A 19,862-nucleotide genomic window follows, 5' to 3' on the forward strand; every position below is an offset into this window, starting at 1 on the left:
AGAGTGGGTAAGTGGTGCTCCAGGTGGGGAGGCTGATGCATTGAAACCTTACTGTAGAGGTGGGAGAAGAAGGACTGATTCTCTGTCAACAACTGCCAGACCTGTTCTTCTAGTACTTGCCAGGCTAAGGCCATTGGTGTCAGCTGGTTTGGACTGAGACATTCCAGGGACTCCTGTAAAGAGACTGCCTCCATGCCAAGCCCCTTTGCTGTATGTAGTGGTCCAGGCAAATTGCCATACTGGGCTGTAGGTGACAAGGTCTAGGAGTCACCTCAAGGTCATAAGAAGCTAGGAAGTCAAAAGGCAGGAGATCTGTTCAGGGAACCTAGTCAGAGATTCAGAGGGTCAAGGAGAGTGCAAGGCCAGGAGACTAGCCAGGTCAGGTATCTGGGAGATCAGGCCAGAGCCAGGTCAGGTATCCAAAGAGTCAGGCAGAAGGTAAGGTCAGGGGGCTAGCTGGATCAGGTATCCAGAGAATCTGTCAGTCAGTAGCAACATGAGACAAGGTTGCACCTTGTTGTCCAGACATTTCCCCTTCCAGGTCTGGGGTTTATATGGGAAGGTGTAAGAGGTCAGCTGACCTTCGCTGACCACTTCGTTGGCAGGGAGTAGGTGTGTGTCTAGAACAGGGATTTTCAACCAGGGGTATGCATACACCTGGAGGTACCTGGGATGGCCCCAGGGGGTATTCAGCAGTGGGAGCTACCACCGGCACTTCTACTGCCGCCATATTACCAGCACCAATTCCCCCCCTCTCGATCGGCTGCTGGGGGACACCCCCCCAACCCATCGACTGGCTGCTGGGGAACTCCTTCCTTCTCGACCAGCTGCCAGGGGTACACTGACCCAAAAAGGTTAAAAGCCCCTGGCATAGAACTGGATGGCCACCTGTGTCTGCCTCACCATTCCACTAGAGAGATGGCAGACTGGAGTGAGCTACTGTACCCCATAGGCCAAGACTCTGGGTTCAAGGCCATGGCCTGGTGGGAAAGGAGGGGTTATCCTTCTGGGGCTTGGAGGAAGGAGTTGGGGGCTAAAAATATCCTGGTGGCAGAGCAGAAGAAGAAAAGCAAAGCCTCAAAACTGAGTTTTCCCAGCCTAGTGCTATGCTCTGAATGTGTGCAGACATTTGGTTTGATCAGTCTAACTGTGCCTGATCTAAATTAGTGCATGTCTCAGGTGAATTAAAATTAGATTGGGGCAGCCATTTCTTAACCATTCTAACCTTTAGGGAATATCTATACAGTTTGGCACGTGGATGGACCTAATTAGGGATCTAAGTGTAAGGTCTGCAAGTGAGTGAACTAAGTTAGGTTGGGTGGCCATTTTTCCCCTGGTCTAACCTTCCAAAAGTCTGTATACAAGCTAAATAAGCATAACCAGTGTCAGTGTTTCTCAGGCATCCTCTTAATTTTTAAGCACAGAAAATTATTCATAATTAATAATTATTTTTTATAATTTCTTTATATATATTAAGGTTCAAAATGACTTTGATAAATTGAAAAAATGGTCAGAAGTAAATGGAATGAAATTCAGTAAAGACAAGTCTACTTGATTAGGGGGGAAAAACCAAGTGCATAAATCCAAATAGGGAACAACTGACTAGGCTCAGTACTGCAGAGAAGGACCTGGGAATTATCCCTTGTTCTCAACATTGTAATTACTGCAAAATACAAATAAATAATATTGTTTAATTGACAATAAAAATAAAACAAATATTACACTAGGATGCACTAAGATGATTACAGACTGCAAGTCATGGAAAGTGATTCTTCTACTCTATCGAACGCTGAAGTATTGTGTCTAGCTTGGGCAATATACTTTAAGAAAAATGCAGAAAAATAGGAGAGAGCCCAGAAGACAGCAACAACAAAAATTAGTGATCTAGAAAACATGACGGGATGAAATTTAGAACAAGGGAGATTATTTAATCTAAAGAATAGAAGACTTGATAACAGTCTTCAAATACAGGAAGTGTTGTCAGAGTAGTGTGATCAATTGTTCTTCATGGCCACAGGATCAGAACAAGAAGAAAGGGGCTTAAATTGCAAAAAGGGAGATTTATGTTAGATATTATGAAGAACTGTCTAATTATCAGGTGGTTAAACCCTGAAGTAAGTTCCCTAAAGAGGTTGTGGAATTTCCATCATTGAATGCCTCTGAGGGTTAGACAAACATTTGTCTAGGATGGTTTAGACAGAAATGATCCTGTCCTGGCCAGGGTTCTGGACTATATGACCTGATGAAGTCCAGGCTTATTTTTCTATGATTCTCCAGTGGCATCCAAATTATTTAAGTGCTAGGTACTTCACCAAGACAAATCTAAGTGTGTACCAAAGCAGCTACACTCTAACGGAGGGCAATTATTTTGGGCAGAGGGCCACTTAGTGAATTTCGACAAGCCATCGAGGGCCACATGACAGGCAGCTGAGGGCAGATTAATATTAATTTTCTAAATTGTTTAGGGGCCCAGCAGGCCAATAGAATGGCTTGGTGAGCTGCATCTGGCCTGCAGGCCGCATTTTGCCCACCCCTGCTCTAAATACTGATACTCAATAGGGGTGTGCGAAATGGGCTCTATTTGATTCAGATTCGGATTCAGCCTGAATCAGGGACAGTGATTTGATTCATTGATTCGATCACTGTCCCCAGTTTCATTCAGCCAAATCCAAATCTGAAGATTTGATGCTGATTTGGAGAATCAGTGATTCAGCCATAGACACAGCTTTAAATGTTTTTTCTACATACCTTGAGGTACCAGGCGTGGCTTGTGAATTCTGTGATGGTGGGGCGGATGGAGCATCCCATGAAAATTGGCCACAGGGGGATCCTGGGTGTCCCCCCAGACCCAGAAGGCACTAGTTGTTGAGTCAGATGGGCACAGGAAGGCCCCCCTGCGCACTCCCCGGTGGACCCAGAAGTGCTTCTGGTCCACTTCTGGGCCTGCTGCCAAGTGTGCTAGAGAGCCCCCTGCACTCTTGTGGGATGCTCCATCCGCCCCAGCATCGCAGCATTCACAAGCCGTGCCTGGTACCTTTCCAAACCTCTCCAAATCGATTCAAAGGGTTCCGATTCAATTCAGAGAGATTAAAGGGTTTCCTGATTCAATTCAAATTCAGAGATTTGGCCACCGAATTGGGCTGAATCTCCGCTGAATCAAATCAGTGACCGGAGCTTCGCGCAACCCTAATACTCAACTGGTGGGCCATAGACCACTGGAGGGCCACAGACACAGATCCAAAAGGAACCAGAGGGTTGGCTGCCTACCTGAAGGGGACCTTAAGTGCCAGGCAGAGTCACTTGCTGAACAGGAAAGTGGCACAGTTGTGACTATGCTGCCTCTACAGCTATACTGCTTCTGTTCCAGAGCTACTGTATGTAGACCTGCTTGGTGTGCCTGGCAAACTTTCCTTGAGTTAGCTAGCCTGTGGAGCTGTGCATGGGTTTGCACAGTGGTTGGCTAAGGGACATTAGGTGGGGCTAGGGCCCAGCTGGACTTTGGGACTGTGTGAGGGGGCCTGAAAATGGACTACAGGACTGCATATGGGGTTGGGAGAAAGGTGAGTCCACATGGTCGGGGCGGGGGGGAAGTTGAAGGATCAAAATGGTTTAGAACCACTGATCTACAACATTTTTCATATGGATAAAATAACTGGCCTCAAACTTGCCCTAAGTACTTTAAAATGTTTAGTTAACCTGCTTTTTTCTATCTTTATCTGCCCCTCCACTTCTTGTTTTCAGTCAAGACTGGAAACAGAACTACTGAAATATCAGGGGAAACAATTGTCACTGAATTAGGAGGACTAAGTATAGATGTACTTCAGATGAATGTCAGAATGTTATTGCTTAACTGAGAAAATTTCATTTTTTTGAGGTTTGCCTACCTATAACATTGCATTTCAAATAGGCGCCATCTATACTAATAATGCTAGAATGAACTGGTATTATAAGAACTTTGACTTTCAACTTTACTTTCTCAATAAGACTATTGTCTCAATAGATACATACACATGCAACCATATAAAATACTTGTGTAATTTAAGAATACTTTATTTTCTATTACCTTACCTTTTCCTCTAATTCTTTTATTTGTCTTTTTTGACCTTCAATTCTTTCTTCTAGCTCCTTAATTCTCTGTTAGATTTAAAACAAAAAATGAAAGTGTAAGTAATAGAGCCTCACAAAGATGAAAGAGTTGGAAGGGGTCTCATTTTTTAGAGAGATAGTAAATTGTTTTGTTAACTGATACAGGTTTTAATTTTAGGTATGTCCTCATCCAGTGCAACGGTTGTGCATCATGCATTTAGTAGACATAGAAAATACATAGGGCCCATAATGAGGGACTATCCAAGGTAAATTAGGATCTGGACCAAAAACTAAAGCCTGTGGGGTTCTCTAAATTTCTTAAGGAACATGGATACGTTGTCCCCATGAAGATTAATGGAAACTTTGTGCCCAACACCATAGGCAACTCCAAAAATATCATCCTAGGCTTTTAATATTATCTGGATATATGCTGGCTTTCTGGCAAAGGAAAGTGAACGTCAACCTCTGGAAACATTTGGTTAAGAACAGCTGGAATATATACTTCACTTTAATCAAAGAGAGAGAAGCAGCAAAATATAAAGGGACAGAGCTCTCATTTTATCATGTTTTAATCTGGGGAAGGCAAACAGAGCATTAACTATTGCACATCTTGTATCAATGTCTACCTGTTGTGCATGTTGAATGAGTTCCATTCTTTCACGCAGAATCTGGGCATCCCTCTCTCGGAGTTCACTCATAACCTGGCGTTTCCATTGTTCTACAGCACTCTTCAACTTGTCTTTCTCCTCTTGTGAAAGAATTTCAGAGATTTTGGCTCCGGCTTCTTGCTGCAGGGCATCATATAGCATGGCTTCTAATTCCAGAATTTGCTAGTCAAAAACAATATAAGGATGTCAGCTTATCCTTTCTCTTAGTGGTGGTGGAGGACAGCTGTTGAGAACATGTTTTGTCCCAAACTGTATGACGCTACAGAAAATGATACAGGGAAAAACTAGGTGCTGGATGTCCTGCAAATCGTATCATGGAAGGCACAGTCCACTGTAAAAAGTACAAAGGTTCTTTCAAGCTTCCTTTATGTTGCCTGGACTTTGGACTTCAGTGACAGCTGAAAACACCTCTGGTATAAGCAGGAGCTGAGCCAAGGGCACACAGATGGCTAGAATGGCCTCCGTGCAGCCTAGAATTTGATCGTACTATGCAGGTATGCCCAATTCCTTATCCTCAACTAGCAAAGAGCAACTAGTATACAGCCTCCTGCACTGCCCCCCTGTACTTCTGAGAAATGCCACATCACCTCATGTCTTCTGTATTGACCTTATGTGCTGATGGACTGATTTCAAAGACCTAGAATCAACTCCTCAGTGTGTTTATGAAATAAGAATTTACATTCCATTTCTTAACAGTGTAAAGGGTATAGGAGTATATTCTATAACCATGTAGTATAAAACCGCCCCACTGACATTATGAAATTTCAGCATACACATTTTATAGATATTATGGCCTAAATGTAAGAAAAAACAAAGAAACAAAGGTACAAGTGAGGTATATAGTACAAGCTGTCCCATTTGAGTACATACTCAAAATCAATGGGAATTTTACAAATATTGCCCAATCATACCAAGACTGTAATAACAAGCAATGGCAACAACTTCCTTTATAGGACATGGGTAGATCAACTTTCATCTAATTCAGTTTGCCTACTCTGCCATACGAGAACAATCTCTTTCAGACACCAATCCTGGTGATCACCAGGGATTCAGAAAGTAGGAAGGGTGAGAAGGATGAAATGAAGCAAGAAGTCAGGGGTGATCCTGCCTTGAGTAGGGGGCTGGTCTAGCCCTAGATGGCCTTGTGAGGTCCCTTCTAGCCCTACTTTTCTATGATCCTAGGATTCTAAATCCATGATGGTTGCTGTGCATAGATAACAAGCTATGCATAGACAGTCGCCCTCCTCATATACCATCAGAATCAGATGGCAGGGATACAGAAACACGTTGGTCTTCAGGCAAAAGTAATCAGAATTCTTGGGGAGGTAATATCTTTTATTAGACCAGCTAGATAATTGCAATATTTTTTTCTTTATTTGTTGCTTTCAGGCACACACGCCCTTCCTCAGACATAGGAGAGTGCAAAGCAGTCTCAACACAATAGAAATTCCTTGCCCAGAAGAGCCTTCCATCACCATCCTCCTGTGTAATATAAAACAACATCACAAAAAAGAAGCATAATTCAATGTCCTACTTGCCATCAGACAACTCAGAGATAAATAGACTGCTCCTACTTTTATCTGAGCCTATTTTGCATAAAATGAACTTTTCCAACCAGGAGATCTTACACCATCTTTCAGCTGTCTTATGAAATATGAATTTTTATTTTCACCTGGGAGAAATTTTACAGTCTTTGCACTGTCCTATGCCTGAGGAAGGGCATGTGCGCCTGAAAGCTTGCAAATAAAGATATATTTTTTGCAATTATCTAGTTGGTCTAATAAAAGATATCACCTACCCAAGAGTTCTGCTTACTTTTGCCTACCTAAAGGGATGTCCATTACTTCCATCAGGGAACTTTGATATTGTTTAATAGCTAGGCTACATTTTTACACTCTCAGACACATTCTGTTGCTCTCTGTTACACCTATTCTGCTATGCTTTATACGTTCTTTTATGGACTGATATACTCCCCATGTTTCTTTAGTTCTTTAGCCCTAGAAAGATAGGAAATAGAAAAAAGGACACTAGGTCATGGAGTTCCTCCAGCTGTGGCAGGCAACTACATCATATAATCACCTTCATAAACTTAATTAGCTCCACTGTGAAAACAGTGAGATTTCTTGTCCCATTACTCGGTTGGAAAACTATTTCAGAACATCATTCTTCTAATGATTATATGCTCCCTTACTTATTTGTAGCTAAATTATAAGCTTAGCTCATATGCTTTTAATGTAAATCAATCTCTCCAACTCCTCAATTAATTGTGCTGCTCTTGTCTAACCTTCCACTAATTTATCAATATTTTTATGAACATCAGTGGGACATATTTCTGGCTTAAAATATTAGGAATCTAGATATACTGAACATCTACAGCAGCTTCCAAACCACAATAATTTATGGTGGAACTGTATATGGATAATGGAAATCTCTATCAGGAATAAATGCATTCTAGGGTTCCCTGATAAGCTTCACTCTCTAAATTCAAGTGGTAAACATTCAATTCAGGTGGTAGCTATTTGATCTGGAAAGATTTCTCTCTTTCAATCAATCTCTGAAGATAAAATGACCTAAAAACACCCTTTTATCTAAGTTAATTTGTACTTTATTCTATGTACGTTAGATACAGTCTGCAAGGATTCTTCAGTTCATAATCTTAGAAAAAAATGTTCTTCATGTGAGGTAAGAATATTATTTGCTGTTCTCTGGCAAGACACATGGAGACACACAGCAAATCAATTGTTAAACACCTGCTACCTCCGCACACAGGGTGCCTATATACGACTGCAGAGGCTGCTTTGATGCACTGTAACTACAGTACATCGGAGCAAACTCAATTAACTGAGTCTACTGGAGCCTGGTAATTACCACACTCCAGCCAGCCTCTGCATCTTGTGGATCAGCATCCCCATGCTTCAAAATGCCAGTGGGGGCGTTTCACCTAAAGCTTGTCAAACAAACTTTAGATAAAGCACTCTTGCCACCATTTTGAAGCACAGGGACACTGATACATGAGACGCTCTGGGAACTTTAATTAGAGCCGCTCTTGGAGCCGCTCCAATTAAAACATCCTCCCACCCCCTGAAGCATGTGTATAGATGCCCTGTTCAGAGATGGTTAGAGCAAATTTTCAGGCTTGCAATATTAACGGGCTTATTGTGATCTATCCTTTAAATTTCTCTTGGAAATTCCCACAATTTATCTCTGACATTATGAAAAAAAACTAGCAAATTGGGGGTGCGGGAGACACTGGCACCCAGGTGGTGCTGCCACTCCACCTTTGGCCCCGTGGGCCCCTCCACTCCCCATGTCCCCCCATCCCTTGGTCCTGTCTGTCTGCTGGGGGGGGGAAGGGCATGGCCACCCCTTGGATGTGGTGATGAGGCTGAGGCTGGAGTGGCGGGGGGCAAGGCTAGTGCTGTGCCACCAGCACCCTGCGCTGCTGCCACCTTCAAGAAGCAAGGCTGGGGAGGTGAGGCCAGCAGTGCTGGCCTCGCTCCCTCCCCCCGCTCCATCCCCACTGTCCACCTTCAAGAAGTGAGGGAGGGGGCCAAGGCCAGCACTGGCCTTACCCCGTGCTCTGGCCCCTCAGTCCCTGCCATCATGGCAGCACTCCACTGTGTGTGTCTGTCTGTGCAGAGCACTCTGATTGGTTGCTTCAGTCAGCATTGTTATTGGTTGTTTTGTCAGCCAATCACAGTGTGAATAAAGTGTTACAGACAGACAGACAGACAGACAGACAGACAGACTAAGGCTTTTATTACATTAGAATAGCTATCCACCAGTTCACTTCTCTGTTTATACCTGGAATGTATCTGAGAGAACAGTATGTAGATGTCATAGGATAGGGGATATGGAATCAGAACTCAGAGATATTTTTGATTATTCATATATTTGTCTAGAATGAAATGTTGCCATTTCCTCCAGAGTACTCAGTTCTCAATGCCTGAACTGCTTAAGGCCCATCAGTTTGGAGGAAAAAAAATCACTCACTTTGTGAATCTGACCTATCACTTACAAAGATATTTTTTCCCACTGAAAATAGTTGTCACCTGTGAGAATTATCTTATTTTTGTTTCTTAAAAAAGCATAAGCAAACCATCTGAGCTTTGCATTAAACTTTAGATATTGTGATTTTCTACTCCATTTGCCAGGGATTCATCTTTTTCCTTAGTTCTACTCATAACCTTACTTCCATGTAAATATACAGTCATACAGAGATGTCTATGCATGCATGTATGGGTGGACACACATGTCTGGGTAGTCAGAGATAAATGCACTCAGGAGTACAAGCAGTTCTTAAAAAAGCAGGAACAATAATGTTCAGCATACCAAAATGACCTTTATTTTTTAGTTTCATGTTTTATAACAATCAGTGAATTTTAAAATATATTTTACTTGCCTTCCATTTATTTTTGCTTTAAAAAAGCTATTACAAAGTTTTAATTAAATTGTATATAAAAAGGTATAAAAAAATTGTATATAACAAGGCAGAGAGACTTGGTTTGAAGTTTGAAAATGGTGTGAATACCGCTTTGCCACTTCATATTCCTGCAGTTAGTTTCTTTTCCGAATGTTCCTTCAGTCTGGTTGCTGCTCCTCTAAAATACAAAAAAAAAAAAAAAAGAAGGTATTACTGGCAGCATTTGAAAAAGTCCTATTTTAAACAGTATGAAGCACATGCAAAAAATAAATGTAGTAAAAGTAGCCTTTCACAATATCCTTAGTGTAGCATTCCTCAGAATGTATGTGCTTTTGTTGAATGAAAAGCAGATGAGATGAGAGATGATTTTCAAGGGCACATAACATGAGAAGCAACTGTATACACTCTTGGTATAAACAAAGATCAATGATCAATCAAAATTATGTGGTTCACTAGTTGTCCTGGTATTAGTTCCTGGTAGCCAAACAATGTAACAGTCTCAGAACCAAAAAACAAAGACTGGGAGTCTTCTTAGGAGAGGCCATGATCCAGGTGAGGATCTTTGTCTCACTTTTTCTCTGTAGTTGAGTCAGGACTGAGAGAATGTGCTTCAAAGAAGAATAAGCAAAGATACAGCAGAATATTACTTTCAATCTAATGACACTTGGTGGACAGTACCGGTGCATTTCTACTAGGAATGAGCACTGCTACTATTTTGAAAGCATTGGCGATGTGTGTACATGGGTGCACGTGCACTCCCTGAGATTGGCCATGCATTCCCTGGAAGCACCAGCTGCAAAACCTGAAGTGCCTGCAGAAGTGCACTTCCGTTTTCACCACTGGTGGTTCCAGGCTTGGCAATCGGCCGCTGGGGCCCCTCCCTGGTCATTGATCTGGTGCCTCCACAGACTCGGGAGGCACCAGTCGCCCATGTTTGAAAGTGTGGCTCTTTCTGATGAGTGCTCTTCTATCACTTTTAAAAATAGTAGACAGCATACCCACATTAATTGTTTTAGCAAAAATAATTATTAGTTGTATTTTAGTTATTGTTGGGTCTCTATATTCCTGATTTTGGAATAACTATACTAGTTTAGCTAACATATTCACCTATACATTTAAAATAACTTTGAGTATGAATGGAATTAATAATTGATAATAAATAATATAATTTAAAATATCATTCAATTCTGTCCCCACTCTGATTTTCATCCTATATTCATACAAGTACACAGGAAATGAATGTTACAAACTGCAACTAAATGAAAGAGAAATTTTTGGTTTAACTAACTGTCTAGGGCTTGAACTTCTACATGCTACTATAATGTATATACTGATAATAACCACATGAAAGAGTGAAAAAGTGGAAAGAATAGTGCTTGCAGAAGATGTTTACCATAAATGTAAATAGCTCCTAACAATAAATAGCCAAAAAGAAAAATCAAATAAAGATGATGACAAACTAAACAAAAGAATCTTACCATCTGTCATTGGTAATTTTGCAAGCTATAGTTGGTCACTTGAAGGGTTGGGATTCTTTTATCTTGCAGTGCAGACAGGGTAATGGTGCAAGTGAAAATTACAATCCCAGGAAACAAGCTCTTTTGCCGCTGAAATTGTTCTTCTTTTATTTCTTTTTACACACACTTAGGATATATTGGTGAAGCCCATTGCTTTGCTTGATGATACTTGCTTTAAGTAGTCAAGAAATAGGAAATGCAGGTAATCTTCAGGCAATTCTATACCTACCATCACATACTCATTCATTTTCTATGGGCAGAAGTACAGAAAATGTATTTGGTTTGGGATTACTCAGTGAGTATAACATCCTGGGACTGATAGTACATGGAATGCAACATGAAAGAGTGATTGCCCTTAAGCCACACTGATGTAATGGAATTCCATTTAATGCAAATCAATATCTACTGCTTGGTATTGATCAACTTTGCTGCTGATTCCATTACATATAAAGGAGTTCTGGACAATGTCAATCAATCTTTCCAGCTGCACTATATCTACTTTCAGAGCACTTCAGAAGCAGAAAGAAATTTCATAACTGCTGGCTAAGTACAGGTGCTTCATAGAGGGATCATCGCTGTCTCAAGGTCTATTTTTAAATATGAATTTTGTGTCTCAGACTTCAACTCCACCAAACTGACAGTTGTCACAATTCAGAAGGAGGAGAGGTAGGAAGAGTGTCTCTACAACCACCTCCTCCATAAGCAGGAGAATAGCTAGAGGCTGATGCACCCTCAGGGTCAATCTAAGGTATATTGCCTGAAATGAGCTGTTGCACCAGCTGAAGATCTTGTGCATTCATCCTCCAGCATTCATCCTTCTTCCCAGTGCCCCCCATAAGAATCCAGTTGCCCTCTAGGGAGTGCTTTGGGTTGCTTCAGCAGTGCAAAGCAGCTGGATTAGGGTCCACAAAGTAAACCCTATGGGCGTGTCTACATATGCAAGCATGTGCACTTGCTGCAGCTCAAATAGAAGCAGTGCAAATTTGAGCCGGGGCTTTCTGCCTCAGTGCACGTGCTTGGACATGCACTTTGTTGTGAAGCAAATTGTGCCACTTGGGGCAAAATAACCCTGCCTGGCTCCTCCCAGACCTGCATCCAGGGGGAGGTAGAGCCTGAGGCAAGCACCTGTGCTGTCCCCAGCAGTATGAAAAGCTGCCCTGTCCTGGCCCCAGCAGTACAAAATCTTGCCCTGGCCAGCAGCTCAGGGTTATGTGACCTCAAGAGCTTCTGGGGTCCAGGCAATTGGTATCTGGGGACACTAGCTCCTTGTGTCAGCTAGACTGCTGAGGCAGTATCCCAAATTCACTTTTTAAAATACCCCAAAATCCACATTCTTCCACAATTAGAACAAAAGAGAGAGAGAAAGGGGGATTGACCAGATGGGCAATGTTTTATTGTTATATTTACAACATTCAAGAAATTTGGAAGCCTATCAGTGTCTCTAGCATCATAATAAAATAAATCCTAAATATCTATATGTTTTGTTTGCTTTGGGTTTCCTTATCACATGGTGGGTGTGTGATGGGGGGATGTGGGGTTTGCAGGAGGGGGTGGAAAGGGTGGTGGAGGGATGTGGGTGGGTGTGGAAGGATGTGGGGGGATGCGAGTCACTGTATGGGTAGGTGTGGGGGGACTGTGGGTGTGGGGGCTGCTTAGGAGGGGTGGGTCCCCTGCATGAACACCGCATACCCCTGGTGGCTGATAGGGCATGGCCCCACTGAGAGCGTGGTGGCAGTGGTAAGTGGGGAGCTCCCGCACACATTGCCGGCACAGTCGGCAGCAGGGCAGGGGTGATGAGCACCCACAGATACCACCAGCAGCAACAGCAGTGGCCAGCAGCGATCACTGACTGCCTGCAGACACCACCAGCGGTGTAGGGTGGCAAGTGGCACCCACCTACAGGCACCACCAACAGTGTCGGCAGCACCTTTTTTGAGGAGGTGCACCACCATGCTCAGGGAGTGCACGTGCACTCAATGGTCCCCTGCCCTGCACAGGGCAGAGCCCCACCCCACAGCACATGGACTACACTGCCTGCAGGGTCCCAGGCCCTTCTAGAGACAGCTCCCTCCCCCGCCCCCCCCGGCTGGTCTCCAGCCCCCTGCTCATTCCCCTGCCACATTGCCGGCACAGTCGGCAGCAGGGCAGGGGTGATGAGCACCCACAGATACCACCAGCAGCAACAGCAGTGGCCAGCAGCGATCACTGACTGCCTGCAGACACCACCAGCGGTGTAGGGTGGCAAGTGGCACCCACCTACAGGCACCACCAACAGTGTCGGCAGCACCTTTTTTGAGGAGGTGCACCACCATGCTCAGGGAGTGCACGTGCACTCAATGGTCCCCTGCCCTGCACAGGGCAGAGCCCCACCCCACAGCACATGGACTACACTGCCTGCAGGGTCCCAGGCCCTTCTAGAGACAGCTCCCTCCCCCGCCCCCCCCGGCTGGTCTCCAGCCCCCTGCTCATTCCCCTGCTCCTCTCTGGAGGCTGGAGAGAATAGGAGAATAAACAGGAGGCTCATTCCCCCCACCCCTCCCCATTTATTCCCCTGCTCCCCACTCATTCCCCCTGTCCCCTATTTATTCCCCCCCTCCTGTTCATTCCCCCCACCCTTTGTTCATTCTCCCATCTCCCTGCTTGCTCTCCCGGCCCCCTCCCCCCACATTCATCAGCAGTATCAGAGAATGAGCAGGACACTGGAGAGAGCAAGGGAAGTCTCCAGCTTATCTCCAGGGGCTTGTCTCCAGCCTCCTGCTTGTCTCCATCACCCTCCTCCTTTCCCTGCTTGTCTCCAGCCTCAGGAGGCTGGAGACACCAGGAGAACAAGCTGGGGGCTGGAGACAGCCCAGGAGGCATTCTCCTGCTGTCCCCTGCTCCCCTGAGGCTGGAGACAAGCAGGAGAAGAAGAAGAAGGGAGCTGAACACAGCCCCAGATACATTCTCCTGCTGTCTCCAGCCCCTTGCTCCTTCCCCTGCTCCCCTGAGGCTGGAGACAGCCACAGCCTGGATACAAGCCTGGAGACAAGGAGGGGAAGGAGCAGGGGGCTGGAGACAGCCACAGAGACATTCCCCTGATGCCTCCAGCCTCGGGAGAGCAGGGGACAGAAGGGGAATGCCTTTAGGGCTGTCTCTGGCCCTCTGCTTGTTCCCCTACTGTCCCCAGCCTCCCAAGGTCCCCTCCCCCCTCCTCCAGCTCCCCAACCCCCTGCTTACCTGGCAAAAGCTGGGTCCGGGTCCCTGCAGGTTGTACTGCTGCCTGCCCAGCATGGGCAGGCAGCATGCTTCAGGAGCAGGGAAAGGACCAATCATAGAGACACTCTGGCACTCTGCCAGAGCATCTCTGGAGGACTGAGCCTCTGGTTGCTTCAGGGCATGGTCTGGGACCATGCCCGGACCTGGTTTTCCCCCCAGGTTTTTGTTTGACCCCTGGATATCCAGGGGTATAATTTTCTCTCTGCACTGCAAGTTTGCAGCGTGAGGAACATTTTTTCATTCCTGCATGTGCCTCTTGCCCCATCTCAAAGGGGTTTGAGATGGGGCAAGAGGCACATGCCCGCTCGTCTGGACACACCCTATGGTTGCATCTACCGGGTGCATCTACATGTGGAATTACCCCAACACAATAAACTCCAGCTCAGTTTGCACTGGAGTCAGCTGCTCCCAGGTGCAGAATTTACATGTGCGCCTGGGATCACAGTAATAGAAGTGATAGAAGAGCCAGGGCAGAGAAGCCCAGGGCTGGCAGGGGCCTTGGAGGGCTCAGCCCCAGGATCAGGTGGCAGCAGTGGGCAGTGGAGGGGCTGGCTGGGATACAAGGGTGCTATAGTGTGAGGATAACAGCATAAATTACTCTGCTGTGGGATAATACATGTCCTAGATAGTACTATCCTACAGCGGAGTTAATTTCCTGTACCCTAATATGGGTGTAGACAGTGTATGCAGGCATGTGTAGACAGTGATACTTTATGGCAGAGCTAATTAGTCTACTCTGCAGTAAAGTGCGTGCATAGATGCACTCTGTATGTTGTATTTGTATCAGTTTAGCTGCTATGCATTTGGTATCTATGCCATGCTGTTGTATTAGTATGGAACATAGAGTTAACTTGGGACTTATTTCTTTTCTATGGATTCTGCTCTAAAGAGATTTTAGTTTCAGAAGAAGCTGAGCACTTCACAACATCAAACTCTTAGAAGAAATGTAGGACTACTAACAGTATTGAAAGATTTCTTCCCCAAATGGTTTTGCACCATAGCATATATAAAATATCCAAAAGGAAGACTAAATATCTTATTCAGCTATGAGACAGCACAGGGGAAAAAATGTCCAAAAACTGGAATGAATATTTCCTTTCACTTTTTTTTGGTGGTAATATAATTCTATGTAGGATATTAATTGTAGAAAAAGACTAATGGCTAGAAATGGTCGTCAAATTTAGACCAGGGTTAGCTAATACATTTTAGGCCAATCTGATCTAAACTTTTTTCCTCCTTATGCAGAATAACATGTTTAGCTTGATTTTAGCTAGATGAGTTGGAGCATACTCTTCTGGGGAAAACCCTAAGATAAGATATATTTTTTAGGGTAAATAGAAATTTTATATTTACTTACGATTTACGTTTTTTCCTTCCAGATGCACAGTCACGTTAGAATGTTTGTGTCAAAAGTCAATACTTAAGTCCCTGGTTTTGCAATGAGTTCCTTGCAAACACAGGAATCTGCCCATTCAGAACTCATTGCTTTATGAAAGTCTAAATGATTGGCTTACAATCCTCCAACCATTCCATGGAATTCCCAGATTATCCAAAGGGAGTTCCTTACTCAGAAGAACTGAAAAATGACATGAAGTAATTTATATAAAACAGCATACATCTGTTTTACGATGTATGCTGTATGCTGTTTGTATGATGTACAAGTGATATCTCTTACCTTGTGTGCTTGATCCAAGGACTGTTTCCGGTAATCAAGTTCATCATCCAAATAACCTTTTTGCTTACTAAACAGCTCCTGTGGACAGAAAGAGGACTAGGTTACCTTGATTTTTATTGACACAAATTTTAATGGCAGTTGTTTTTTTACCAGCCGAAAGCCTCTCTAGTACCTTTTCATTCTCAAGGTCTAGCATCTTTTGCTGCAGTGCAGATTCTGTCACTTCTATCTGCTGTAGCCACTGCATATAGAAAATAATAAGAAGTTAAGTCCTAAATATTGATAGATCAGTTTCCTAAAACCAATAACATACAGCTTCTTCCATAAAGCATGTTTACTACTCAACTTCCATTACAACTCTAACATGCTATATTAAATGTATTTCATTTCAAATCCAAAACAATGAAAATCAAGTAATTATACTTATAAACTGGTGAATAGAAGAAACAGTCTTCCAAACACCAGCAATTTATCTCCCAAGATAACATTATTACTTAAATACATTAAAATAAATTATGGTACTGTCTGTTATCTTTAAATATCTTGAAAAAATATTGCATAAGTATACTTAAAGAACTTTTATCATCTTGTGAAGAAACAATTATACCAATATGTCAATTCAAACTATTCTGAGGGGCAAACATTTTTATAACATGATTTAATCTATTAATGATGCAGTAGTTATTACCTTTTCGGCCAGTGTGAGAACTGTCCTTGCTTGTATGACAACCACTTGCTCTTCGTTGGTCAGATTCTGCACCAAAAGCAAAATATAATTAGAATAAAGTCAATCCTCTTGTCATTATTCCACTATCGGGGTAATACTGAATTATACACACACACACACACACACACCACTGGAATGGTAAATCTAATAAAATAATATTCAATATAATACTACTGAATGTAATTTTAAAACTGTTGTTCACTTGTTACTGTAAAATATTGTATTTTCAGGATGTCCTCATATACTATAACACTACAACTAATAACAATACACCTAATTCTCCTTTCACATTTACAAACAAGTTATTGGGATATCTAAAACAAGCTGGTTCTTATTAAGTGGCATTGTTTCTTGTTTTCCCCATCTGGGGATAATCACACAATTCCACAAAACAACACAGGATAATACAAAATGGTGCCACTTAAAGCCCCTGCTTGTCATACAAGAGATTAATATTTATGGCCCTGATGTTGCAATCAAAAAGCAAAGTATCTAAAAATGGTTGTTGTTGAAAATCTAATTTTAAACTTTCCTTTATTGTAGATTTTGGTCAAAAGTGACTGTAATGAATATACACGTGTGTTTATTGCTGGCAATCTTAAATTATTAAAACTATACTCACGAACTGTGAATGAAAAATGAAATATTCATAGCTTTGAAATGATTGGAATTTTGCATATTATCCAGCTGGCATGTTTTATTAATGTCATTGCCTCTGTCACACACATTGCCAATGAGAGCCTTAAGAGACTGCAGACATTGCCATTGTTAACCAGGTTGTATTAGGGAAATGACTGGGCTCCTACTGTCAAAGGCTGTGTCTTCACTCTGGTGATGAAATGTGCATATATGAGGCAATGCATTTCACATTAATGATATCCTGAGTCCAATCATGGAATTAGACTCATTAACACATATATCAACATTATCATGATGTAAATAACATGCCTGGAGGAAAACAAAGTAGAAAGGACCTGATCCTGAAAAATGAAATGCATGTGAGCACAGAGTTAAAGGAAATGCTTTCATGTATAACATTGCTTATATGCATAAGTATTTGCAGGATCAGGACTTTCAGGATGAAAGACAGTGACCAAAGAGGGAGCACAAATAAATGTAGATAGTTGGATTAAGAGCACATTTAGGCTAGGCAGGGTGTTCAGGTTTGAGAGATGAAGAAATCTCATGAGTATTCAGCTCCATGGAGAAGAAAAGTTGTAAGACCAGTTATCTAACTTTTTTTTTTCTTTCAAATGACTGAAGTTTCATCAGATCGTTGTTCATCTTTATTTCCATTAAATTGTGACTATCTTGGGATGAATCTGAATTTGAACATTCCTGGCCAGTTTGGACATGCATATGTTTAAATCCAGGAAACTGAATCCAAACCCTGCTGAGAGCCAGGTGATAAGGGAGAAGAGACTAAATCAGCCCATCTCTAGCCCTTTCCACACTATGGATTTTACAGCACAAAACTGCACTTGAGGAAACAGCACATAGAGTTTAACTGTGACTTTCTCCTCATGGGCATAAGGCTGAAAAGTTGGTGAAAGTTGAGCTCAGAAAGTAGATAATTTGTTAGGAAACCTAACTCAAATGTAAATAATTGTGTGTTGTGTATATACAGTGATTTTAAGATTTTACTGAAGGTCTGAAAACAAATCATTAAAAAAATACACTCACATATAGGCAGGGACATCTAACAGGGAATTGGAGGGGGTAGCTTTCTTGTTGTGTGGAGTATTTCCTGAACAGATTTCTGCTAACAGTGCGGGGAAGGGAGGGAATTTGTGGCTTTTAGTCCTTTTATGGTTATGTTTTGGAATAGTAACCCATAGCCTGCAGCAGAATATATTTTAATCATGCTCTCCTCTGTCTCTGCTTTATCCTATACTGTCCTAAGAAATGGAGCCTACCCAAAATAACACATTAATTTATGAAAAGTCAGTTGGAAACAGTTAAAGGCTATGAGTCCTAAGGGCCCTTTTAGAAATACATATGGCAAAACACAAGTAATCAAAAAGGAGCAGTTCCCCCAGGACACTTGATTATTGGCCAAGCTGAAGAATAAGTTGATGACAGGCACAAGAGCATACGACCCATCAGCAGAGTTGGCATCTGATGGGTGGACCCACTGTGTGTGTCATGTATGTTCCTGCAGGCAAAATTCAGACTAGTATCTTTGCATATTAGATATCTAATGAGATTTTTAAAGGGCAAGTCCTGTGGACCTGCTAAGCTTTCCTTAAGTGGGAGTCACTTTTTGCCCATGAAAAGAGAAACAGTAATATTAAAATTACTGAAAGGAAAAACAATTTAAAAGTAAATAAAAATAGATTACAGATAATTAATTTTAAGAAACACTAGTAAAGGTTTCTAGTAAGATAGGATTTAAAATGTAAAAGGAAACTAGGATGGAGTAGATGGAATATTTTTTCAAACATATATTTTTTTTGTTTTTTCTTGCATCCTTTTCTGTTTTGTGTTGCCCATTCAGAGCCCTTTCCCCCAAACACTTTGCATTTGTGTAACTTTACATGAGTAATTCAACTGGAGAATATGGGGCTACTTATGTGAGTAAAGCTACTTATGTTTATGTTGGCAGGAATTTAAATTGTGAACTGTTAAAATGCTGCTGTGAAGTTCTCTGGCGCATGATATATTATTGATATTGACAAAAGCAAAAATATTCTCAGTTCCTCACTTGACCATTTTTACTCATCTGCCTAGTTCTGTGGAACACAGAATCTAGGGCTCTGAGAGTGACAACCCATACAGAAATGATGAGCTAAGTGGCCTAATTAGAGCCTTGGGGGAAAAGAGAAGGTATTTTAAATTGCCCCATAACATGTCTAGCTGCAGCTTTGTTGCTGGTCTATAACATCTAGCTTTCACATTCTGCTGCTACCACTAAATGGGAAAGGTTTTAACAGACTGATCTCAACTTCGGCAAAAAGACAGAGAGAGAGAGAGAGAGATTGCCCACTTAAGGGTGCAGACATATGTACTTTTTTTACAACATTTTCAAATGAAATGGGCTTGGAAATATTTCAAAAAGGACTTGTTTCAGCAGGGAGACATATGTATAGTCCCTATGCTACCCTGTGGCTGAAATATTTCATAACTGAAATGTTTCACAACAATGGCTCTCTAGCCAGGAGACACTACAGGGAATGAAGGATGTCTCTGGAGGGTTGGCAGAGGGTTGGATCCATGGCTCCCTCCCATCAGCCTTCCAACTCTCCATCCCAAACCCCTCTCTATCTCTCTGCCACCCTTGTCACTGGAACAGAGAGGCAGAGAAAACTAGGGCTGCAGAGCCTGGCTGCAACAGGTGGCCTTCCTGGGGCTTTTCTCATGTTGGCCCGCCCACCTGTTTCTGGGCTAACAGCCCACCTGTCTCTCCTGCCATGCCTTGATGATAAATAATTATGGTGTTAATTAGGTGGTAGGCTGCCCATTTTTGCCCTCCAATGCCAGGGGGTGCTATCTACAACTCTGATCCTTCCCT

General features: G+C 42.6%; 1 protein-coding gene and 1 long non-coding RNA gene across 5 annotated transcripts in view; both read right to left on the reverse strand.

The window, feature by feature from the left end:
• JAKMIP3 (Janus kinase and microtubule interacting protein 3) overlaps positions 1–19,862 on the reverse strand; it is a 93,882-nt gene that overhangs the window by 5,920 nt on the left and 68,100 nt on the right. For all 4 annotated transcript variants that reach the window (XM_025208815.1, XM_025208814.1, XM_006027583.2 and 1 more), the window contains 5 exons: positions 16,313–16,378; positions 15,797–15,865; positions 15,625–15,702; positions 4,713–4,916; positions 4,069–4,134 (listed from right to left, as the gene is read on the reverse strand). In XM_025208815.1, the coding sequence (XP_025064600.1) occupies positions 4,069–4,134; positions 4,713–4,916; positions 15,625–15,702; positions 15,797–15,865; positions 16,313–16,378 (483 nt within the window). The remainder of the gene's footprint in view (positions 1–4,068; positions 4,135–4,712; positions 4,917–15,624; positions 15,703–15,796; positions 15,866–16,312; positions 16,379–19,862) is intronic.
• On the reverse strand, positions 9,163–15,479 carry LOC112550917. Its single transcript, XR_003094994.1, has 3 exons — positions 15,307–15,479; positions 10,656–10,944; positions 9,163–9,355 (listed from the first exon to the last, which is right to left on the reverse strand). It is a non-coding gene; the product is annotated as an uncharacterized LOC112550917 (long non-coding RNA).

The sequence above is a fragment of the Alligator sinensis genome, unplaced genomic scaffold (genome assembly GCF_000455745.1).
Source record: "Alligator sinensis unplaced genomic scaffold, ASM45574v1 scaffold195_2, whole genome shotgun sequence".
Classification (NCBI taxonomy): Eukaryota; Metazoa; Chordata; order Crocodylia; family Alligatoridae; genus Alligator; species Alligator sinensis.